General features: G+C 31.6%; 2 protein-coding genes across 2 annotated transcripts; both read left to right on the forward strand.

Moving 5' to 3' along the window:
- The first annotated feature begins 5,004 nt into the window (after positions 1-5,004).
- Positions 5,005-7,574, forward strand: LOC133825355 (N-terminal acetyltransferase A complex auxiliary subunit NAA15-like). Its single transcript, XM_062258311.1, has 4 exons — positions 5,005-5,088; positions 6,590-6,661; positions 6,753-6,902; positions 7,149-7,574. Exons 1-4 carry the CDS (start codon positions 5,005-5,007, stop codon positions 7,287-7,289), a joined length of 447 nt encoding a protein of 148 aa, XP_062114295.1. The 3' UTR covers positions 7,290-7,574.
- A 17-nt stretch (positions 7,575-7,591) lies between these two features.
- Positions 7,592-9,166, forward strand: LOC133825356 (N-terminal acetyltransferase A complex auxiliary subunit NAA15-like). The gene is made up of 6 exons (XM_062258312.1): positions 7,592-7,629; positions 7,964-8,069; positions 8,208-8,283; positions 8,707-8,777; positions 8,866-8,981; positions 9,080-9,166. The coding sequence occupies exons 1-6, from the start codon at positions 7,592-7,594 to the stop codon at positions 9,144-9,146; spliced, it is 474 nt and encodes a 157-aa protein (XP_062114296.1). The 3' UTR covers positions 9,147-9,166.
- The last annotated feature ends 515 nt before the right edge of the window (positions 9,167-9,681 follow it).

Raw genomic sequence — 9,681 nt, forward strand, 5'->3', positions numbered from 1 at the left:
CTCTATCTTATTTTTGTTAATTTCTTTGTTGAATATTTGAATTATATATATGCTTTTTGTGTGGGTTTATATAAACTAGGCAAATAAGCTTTGGACATGTAGTTGAGTACTTGAAATTGAGTGTATTGGAAACATGGGGAACTTGCTCATTGAAAGATGGCAACATCAACAGTCAGTGTTTTGGGGTCTGGTTTTTGTAAGAAAAATTTTTCACAAGAGATTTAAATGTTTCTATAAATGTTTCTATAAATGTTTCTAAAACAGATAGACTCAAGAATGAGTGCACGGTTAGTTAGAGGTCAATCTTTTCAGGGGTACTCCATTTAGCCCTTTTGCTTGTCTGTCTGCAGATATATGTACATATTTATATTGGCAATATGCTGATGCAGCATATACAATTTACAGTGTTTCTATTTCTCTAATATTTTAAGTCTTTTTGTCTCCTTATAATTTTGTTAAACGAGTCCATTTGAAGTGGCTGTTGTTTGTTTGTGTTCAATCTTATTCATTATTATCATCATTATTATTATTTTAGGATATCTTGTGCTATGTATTTCCCAGCATTGATTTTGATATGCATTTAAATCATATATTTTTTTTATTTTTATTGCTTTATCATGAAAATATTCAGGTAATTATGGTTGCTTTGAACATGATAGAACTTTTTAAGGCATTCTTACTATGGAATGAAGTAACTTTGGAAAGCTCAATTATAGATTTGTATTTGTCATAACGTATTTTTTTTTATACAATCTTGTAACAAAAATCTACTCCTTGTAGAACTTTGATGATGTACTTGTTCCTGCCGATCATGTGAGCCGAAGTTATACTATAACATCAAGGATCTCATTGTAATGCTCAGTTATCAACTTCTTAACCACTGGTGCGCTTGTTTATTTGCCTTATCTTACCAAAGGATTTATCTTTTAGAGTTTTCTCTTGTATTGTTCTTGTATGATATAAGGCTTGCTTGTGAAGTTCTTTGGGTGTATGTGTATTTTTTTAGTGATCCCTTTCAGTAAGAAATTAAGAAATTTGTCATGGTTTATTATATATTTTTCTGTGTATAAATATATATATATATTGTGTTTGTTTTACTGCAATCGTGTTATCAATAGAGGTGGAAGAGGGTTGAGAGACAATGTTTTATGTGTTTGGTTTTAATGGTATCAGGAGAGTAAATATTCACTGCCCTTTTCAACAAAAATTTGGGACTACTTGATTAACAATCTAAGGCCTACATTTTGCAATGCTTAAAAGAATCAAGGTAATATTGTTGAGACAAGATAATGGTCTCATGCTCTTTATTGTTTTCTTTTTTATTTAAAAAGGCTTTTGTTTATGCTGACAAAGAACACGTTCTGAATGACGATTCTTCATTTTTATTCAACACTATTAGTTTCGATTATTGTTTTCCTTAGTCCCTATAATAATATGATAACCATATATACCCAAAAATTAATATATAATTTTTTTTTTTACTTATTGTATTATTTAATTTTAATTTTGTATTAATCTTTTAGGTATTGATTATATTCTTTAGGTTGTGGATCGAATTGGCAAGAAGCATTGCAAAGTTAATTAGCTTGATTATTAATTGCAAGAGGTACGGAAGTATGTTCTCTTAACTTTTTTTTATTAATATCATACAAATGTTAGAGGAATTTGAATATCTAAAATATTCATTCGTAGAGAAGTAGGTTATGAGATTAAACTTGTGTCTTAGAGAAGTAGGTTATGGAAAATTTGTTTGTGTGTTGCGGTGATATAAGGAAGAAAACTTATTGTGTGTTGTTTGAATTTTTTTACTAGGTATTGATAGATGGTTAGGTAACCTTTATATGGGAAGTGATGTTAGATTTTATCTAGAATTATGTATTATCTTCTTACAAATAAGTTGTGTTTGCTTGAATTGATTTGATTATATTGATAGATATCTCGCCTTGGGTGTGAATAAGGGTAGTTTTCACGTCCCCAACCTTAGGGTTTGAATCATAAAACATTATACATATGAGTTGTGATTAACTTTTTTATATCTATGCTTATGATATGTAGATGGATAAAACTTGCACTACAAGGAAAAACAGTATTCATAACACTTAAAAAACTGCTAACCGGGAGTATTAATAACGCTTCTGAAAACGCTAACATAGCCCCTGTTATTAAAAGTCCTATCTTTTCTATAACAGTATTCGAATATTATGTTCGGTGTTATCTTAAACTATTCAATAACACTTTTTTAGTTGCCATAATATTCAAATAATAACATTTAGTTAGAGTATTTGGTTATAAATTTGAAGTTTAATCTTATACTATTTGCATAACACTTTTCAACTGTTACATTTGATTATTTTGATAACGTTTTTTGTTTGTTATATTGTATAAATCATAACAATTTGCTACGCATATAATATGTTTCTAAATCATAACATATTAAGGTTTTTTTATTGTGATAAGGATATTTATAAGTTTTTTGTAATTAAAAGATTTTCATTATTGTATTTTGATAAAAAAAATATTAAAATTAATCATAAAATGTAATTCTCAATAGATTGATAAATCATAAGTATTACATTAAACAATAACTAATTCAAACCATGAATGTGTCTACTTCATGAGATCTTAGTTCTAACTTAAGTTTGAAAGCATAACATAATAAAGTTCTATAATCTTGAACATTTTTTACTTCAACAATGAAAATCAGAAACATTACAAGATACACAAAAAAGTAAACCATGCATGAAACTTGCTCCATCCTTCAATTCATCATCCTTTGTGCACTTGTCTTTGTTGTGAGTCTATTTTCTTAGCTACAGCAAAATTTAAATGAGAAAATTGAGAAAAGCAACTTGTCATGTTTAACAAAGGAAGCTTGGTCCAAAACATTGAGTGATTTTTCTTCTGGGTTTTGACCATCCATTTGCTCTGAAACAGAGTGCCCATCTGGAATTCGTATACCATTATAAAAGAAAAGCGTAAAAAAATTATAATTTACACATTATTTACGATGGTAATCTGCAATAATAGGAATTCATATACCTGTTTCCATTTCTTCCATAGGTCCATGCGTAATCCCCTTTGCAATAAAGTCAGTTGTAGTCCACAAAAGGTCTATTGTCGTCAAGCTTATGTTAAGCTGTCTTTTGAGCACTGTAAGCTCTAGTCACATCTACACACCTGTAATATTCGAGTGTAATAATGGAATCACACCAGCAATTACTTAAAGTGGTAATTCTAGGGCTTTTAAAAAAAAAACAGAACCAAATTTCCTTGTATTAATTAAAAATGCATGAAAGTGGTAATTCTAGGTTTCTATGTTGCAAGTAATGAAATTATCAGTTTTTATCAGTCAATCCAAGTATGTGTCAGTGTGTGCCTATGCATGTGTGTAATCGGTCACTTGATATATTATGTCACTGCACAATACTGTATCTGGTAAAACTGGAAGATTAGAACTTATTAAAGTTGTAGCTATAGTCATCCATGTTGCATGAATGAAATTATTAGCTATTATTAAATATATCTGTATTATACTTGCAAAAGCATCAATCAAGCAATTAAAGAATATGTACTATTATCTAATAGAAGTGTCAAACGTAAGCATGAAAAATCATAGACAGCCTATTACATAGATATGCATGAACCTCAGATGAGATTTACCTTGCTTGTTATTATTAAACTAAATCTTTAAATTCCAACCACTGTGCATGCAATTTAAATCTATGTGACATTGGCCAACTGCCTAATGTTTTTCTATTTGGTGTTTTTAATAGTTTGGGATTGGGACCCCATTAGTTTTCTATTAAATTACTCCTTATAAGCCATCTTACAAGCATTCTTATGTAATAGATAATATAATGAACCCACAAAAATATATAATAATAATTACAAAGGAATAAATGCAACCAGGAACCATACCACTAGCTATTTTGCACAACTTAATGATTATATGTGCTAAAGACAAAAACAAATGGAGATGCTTAAAACTTATCAAAGATCTATAAAAGATTTCATTAACCCACTTGGAATCCAAAGTAACATGTATTTAGCCCAGGTTAGAGAAATTGCCTAGTTATATTTCTCCAAATAGATAACACAGCTCTGTTACAACATATATGCTGCAACTCTGAGCTACATGATATTGCATTAGTCTTTTCAAGATTACCTCACTACAACAAACTAGGATTACTACAACATTAAAGTATAACACTAATGAAAAAGTATTATGCTACATGTGTTAAAATTATAAGGCGGGCTCACTAAAATTTTAGGCGCCATATATGTTTACTTTTTCATTTATTTTTCCGCCAATTATATAAAATATTTATTTATCATTTTATTTCATTTTCTCTACATACTTCATCTTTCTCTGAGACCTATCTCTCTCGGTCTCTCACTCCCCTTCACGAAAGACAAATCCCATTTCATTCAAAGAAAAATGAGAAGAGCTACACCACATTCGAAGGCGATATAGGAGTTCTGGTTTGTCGGCGGCGGCAGAGAGGCGACTTCTCTTCGATTTCGCCTCATCGGCTTCGCCTCATTGGCTTCTTTGACTCTCCCGTTTCCTAGCCCGTCTATAACTCCCCCGTTTTCTTCTTCGCACCCATCTGTGCCTCTCCCTGCATCGAATCTTCCATTTACGCAATACCCACCATTAGAATCGACCAGTCCCTTCTGAGGCTAGGAGGCACGATCTTCCTTGGAGGCTTTGGTTTGAAATCAGGTAATGTTCTCGTCACCATCACCAAATGCTTTCCCTTGCTCTCTCTTCTTCTTTCTCGTTTCTCCATTTATTCAGAGGCTTGAAAGAACCCAAAGAGTAATCGATTTTGAGAGGGTTTTTCTCTTTCATGATTGAGCTATTATTATTGGTATGTAGTTTTGTTTTCTTTTTTGATTTCCGAAAGCCCCAAAATTGACTCTCGAATTGGTTTGTGTTTCCCCTAGATATTAAAAATCTCTTGCATTTTATTTTTTAGATTTCTCTTTGCAGTTTGGGTAATGCATTGCTCTGTTTCTCATTTTTGTGAAATGAGATTGACTGGTTCAGGCATTCGCATGGAGTCGAAAGTTGCCGGGTTGGAGGTAGATTACTTGGATAAACTTTCTGCCTAGTGATACGCTGTTGGTTTTACTAGAATTGGAGAGGGTATTTTGCTCATAAGTCTTAGGCTTTGTGGTTAATTAGACGATGTGTTAAATTTATTTTGAATAAGATTAGTTATGTCATAGTTCTATGTGTGAAATAGAATGAATGATGTAATGTAGTGATAAAGTCAACATCCAGATGAAACTCAGTCTTCTGTATTTGGTTTTTTAGTTTTGATAAATAAAGAAAAAAAAATGTTACTTCATAATAACATAAAGATTATTAATTGACATAGCAAAAAACTATCCAAACTTATGATTTGTTGTTTGATGGGAATGATATTTCTTAGAAGTAATATTACAGAAAATGAAAATGCAGTAGGAATTTTAAAGATGCTTCTTGTTAGTCATTGTTGTATTTAGTAACTGTGTTTTTATTTGTGTCTCTGTATGTGTATTTTGTGACCTTTTTTCTTTCCCCTTGGTTTCAATAGAGAGCGAGCAAGGGATATTTGAAGAAGTATTACATGGTGACCTAGACTTTTCAACAGACCCATGGCCTAGTATTTCTGAAGGTGCCAAAGATTTAGTAAGGAAAATGCTTATTCGAGATCCCAAAAGGCGGATATCTGCACATGATGTTTTGTGTGAGTTTCTGTCACTGGTTTGCTTTCATAATTACAATTTTTGTGTTTGACCTGTGTTGCTATTGAAATTAAAGGGTTGCAATTATTGTTGAGCAAAGCTTTTTGGAAAAGCATCTGTTATTCATTTCAGCTGCTTTATAAATAAATATTCTCATCATTTTTGTTCAACAATTGTCATAATTTTTTGCTTATGTATAATTCTATATCAAGGTGTTCTTAGGCACAACATTCTGTTTGCACTGAAATTTTCTGGCTCCTTTGTTTTTAAAGAGAATGTTCTTTCATTCTTAAAGAGTTTTGAGTGAGAGAATTATCTGCATTTAAATTGTTGTTCTGATTTTTCTATTGAATGAACTTTCTAAATGTGATTTTTCTGAATGAACTTTCTGATTTTTCATATCCGAGTGAGTTTTCTATGCTCTAATGTGTTACTCAGCTTTGAGAAATGTGGTTTGTAGTTGTCCAAAATTATGTGGTTAGTGTGAAATTGGATTGAGTTGGATAACAGCTGATCGTGCTTAATGTTTATTGTGAGATATATATATATGTTCTAGCTCAACTTTTGCAGTTCTTTGAGATTCATTCTTTGAATTGTGTTCAGATAGGAACTGTATAGATAAGCTCTTCTCTCAAATAGAAACTTCACCGCAAGTGTAATATTCATTCATTTTTATCGTGATTTAAATACATTTAATAATAAATTTTAATTTCGTATGAGAAAAGGAAAATAATCAATGCTTTATTTCTCCCTTCATCTTTGCTTCAGCTAGTATCTGGAATTTCCCTTTCTTCTCTTTAGTTTTTCTATTTTTGGGTTGTATTTTGAGTTTGGTGGAGGAGTTCTCATGTAGGGATGTAATGGGGTTAGCATAGAGGGTGAGGGATGTAATGAAGCATATGAGCTTGTTCGGCAAGGATTAAAGGTGAGGGTGTTGTGTAAAATATTAATGTTCTATTTTGTTTTCAAAATCAGTACGATCTTTAGTTCTCTAAGGCTTTTTTGTCTCTTTGCAGAATGATCTTAAAAGTCATGTATGCTGGCATGTTTATGGTCTTCTTTATCGGCCCGATAGAGAATACAGGGAGGCAATCAAATGCTATAGAAATGCACTGAGGATCGATCCAGACAACATTGAAATTTTGCGGGATCTGTCACTGTTACAGGTATGCTTTTGATGTTAATTTTCTTCTTTTTGAGACTTATGCTCTGTTGGTAACTTAAAAACAATATTGAAGTTTAGCACTTATATTTTCTGTTTCAAAGTTAACTGGAATACATGACACTTGTTAAATATAGCTGCTAATATCATGCTTGTTTTTTACATCATTTTTTGTGAGTAGTTCCTTTTTCTTGATTTAAATCCTTAATTTGTTTTGGTTAATGATGGCTCTTTATCTATTGTGGTACAGGCGCAAATGCGAGATTTGGCAGGGTTTGTCGAGACAAAACAACAGCTCTTGTCTCTAAAATCAAATCATCGTATGAATTGGATCTGCTTTGCTGTTGCTCATCATTTAAACTCAAAGTACGAATTTGACCTTATTTATTGATCCTTTATTTATATATATTTATATATTTATCTTTCTAGTGGCCATCATTTACAGTGACAAACCTAAATTGTTTTTCTTGTTGGTCCCACTTACTAATGTTACTCAAATACTTAATGTTTGATATAAACAACCAAGAAGTTTCCAAACTTATGTTCTCTCATTCATAATTCAAATTGATTCGTGCTTTAAACACAACTGGAAATTTCTAGACTATAGACTGTAGATCTATGACTTCATATTTTCAAACAGTGGTTTTGACATTGGTCATGCCATTGCTGTTAATTTTTTGCTAATACGCTGTCATGGTTCATGCAGCTGTTCTTAGTAAAAAATTACACTTGTAATTCATGTTCTGAATTTATTGTCAAAAAGTCTGTTACAAAGTGTGATGTAAGCTGAACCTTTTAAAAATCTAGATCAAATAAATCATGTGGAAGTTAATACAGTCCATCCCTTGCTTTTAGAAAATGTTATTCCTCTCTTTTGTACATGTGTTTAAGTATTATATATGTATACAAACAATACTTTTTTTTTTCTTTCTATACAGCATATGTAAATATGTAAGAATAGTTCCTCTTTACATTTTCAGTGGATAAATTCTTCTTGGTTGTGTGTTTGGGTTATTAAATTTGAGTATAAGTTTTGGTCTATTAAATTTTATTTTTTCTTGTTAGTGCTTTTAAAGCAGTTGAAATTATAGAAGCATATGAAGGGACACTAGAAGATGATTTTCCTCCTGATAATGAATGTTGTGAACATGGGGAAATGCTTTTGTATAAGGTATTCTAAGTGGTATCTTCTGTATATTGTTTCTTATGTTATATATTAATGTAGATCTTATAGGTGACTAGCTGTCTATTATGTTGATTTGTAGGCTTGTTTTTTGATATGGGTTTTAGTTATTGTTAGGTTTTGTAGTTGTCTATAAGTTTTGTGTGTATTGGAGCTGTTACTGGCTATTTATGTTTCAGGTTTTTCCCCACCTATTCTTGTGGTCTTTTGTTTAGGTTCCCTTGGTTTTGTGAATGATTAATGCTAATGGGCACCATTGGTGCACAACACCACCTTACATAGCATACCGTTATTGGTGCAGTATAGTAACATAAAAATATGTGGGACCCGATACTTAATTGCATTGCACCAATCAACCTATGGTGTTGCTGGGCATCATGGGTGCCATATTGCAATGCTCTTTGTGAATGCATGAACATCTCTTAAGTTATTTAACTTTTTAAAAAGCTGCTTTTATATGGTAAATATGAAAACAGTTATTTATTTTTCCTTGTTAGTCTAGTTTGATGCCCTTTCAATCAGTGGGTTCTACGTTTCACACTTCAAATGAAAAAACTTATTAGGTTTTATGGTCCCATCCCATCATATGGTTTTAATAGTGGCCTTTATCAATTTTATTCTCCAGATTTTTTGCTAGAAGAATCGGGTTCTATTGAGAGAGCTCTTGATGAGTTGCATAAGAAAGAGCCAAAAATAGTAAGTTTGAACTATTATATTTCTTATGAGGTTATGTTTTTAGCATGTGAATCTCGAGTGCTTACCATTTCTTGTTATGTCTTTCAAGGTTGATAAATTGGCTTTTAAAGAACAAGAGGTTTCTCTTTTAGTAAAGCTTGGTCACTTTGAAGAAGGTGCCACTTTGTTCAAGGCTCTACTTTCTATGAATCCTGACAATTACGGGTATTTAGTAATGCTAATGCTAATTTCTTTTCAAAATATCGATTCCTTGTGAAAATTTGATTCATATTTTGAACTTGTTATTTTGAGTTCAATTTCAGATACTATGAAGGCCTTCACAAGTGTGTTGGGCTCTATTCTGAAAATGGTCAGTATTCACCCGACTAAATTGAACAGTTGGATTCGTTGTACAATTCTCTTGGGCAGCAATACATTTGGTCTTCTGCTATCAAGGTAAAATATAGAAAATATTTGTGTGATATTGAAAATGTAACACCGGACACATAGTGAAGATGTGTTTTGGCTTTGCCATAAACATAAAATGAGATAAAATCCAATCAAAGTAACTTTGCTTTCCCAAATTATAAAAGCTATAACTATAGTGGATGGTTATCTAACAAGTGATTGTCAATACCACCCAAAGATATAAACCATGTTTGATTTTCTTTGTATTCTATATCATGATATCTTTTGTCTATATTCAAGGAAGTCCAAAAATTTGTATAAGGTTTTGTCTAGCTAGAGTACCGGCATTGCAGGTAAAGGAATAATGTTGTTGAAGCAGCCACCGCATAAGGAAATATAGTCCAAATTCCCTGTGTGATTACACAACACAAGTCAGATCCACATAATTGAAACTTTTAACGACATGGTTTTTAGCTTTTAAGAGATAAAATATATTTGCATACCACAACCGTTGCGA

Source organism: Humulus lupulus, chromosome 3 (genome assembly GCF_963169125.1).
Source record: "Humulus lupulus chromosome 3, drHumLupu1.1, whole genome shotgun sequence".
Classification (NCBI taxonomy): Eukaryota; Viridiplantae; Streptophyta; class Magnoliopsida; order Rosales; family Cannabaceae; genus Humulus; species Humulus lupulus.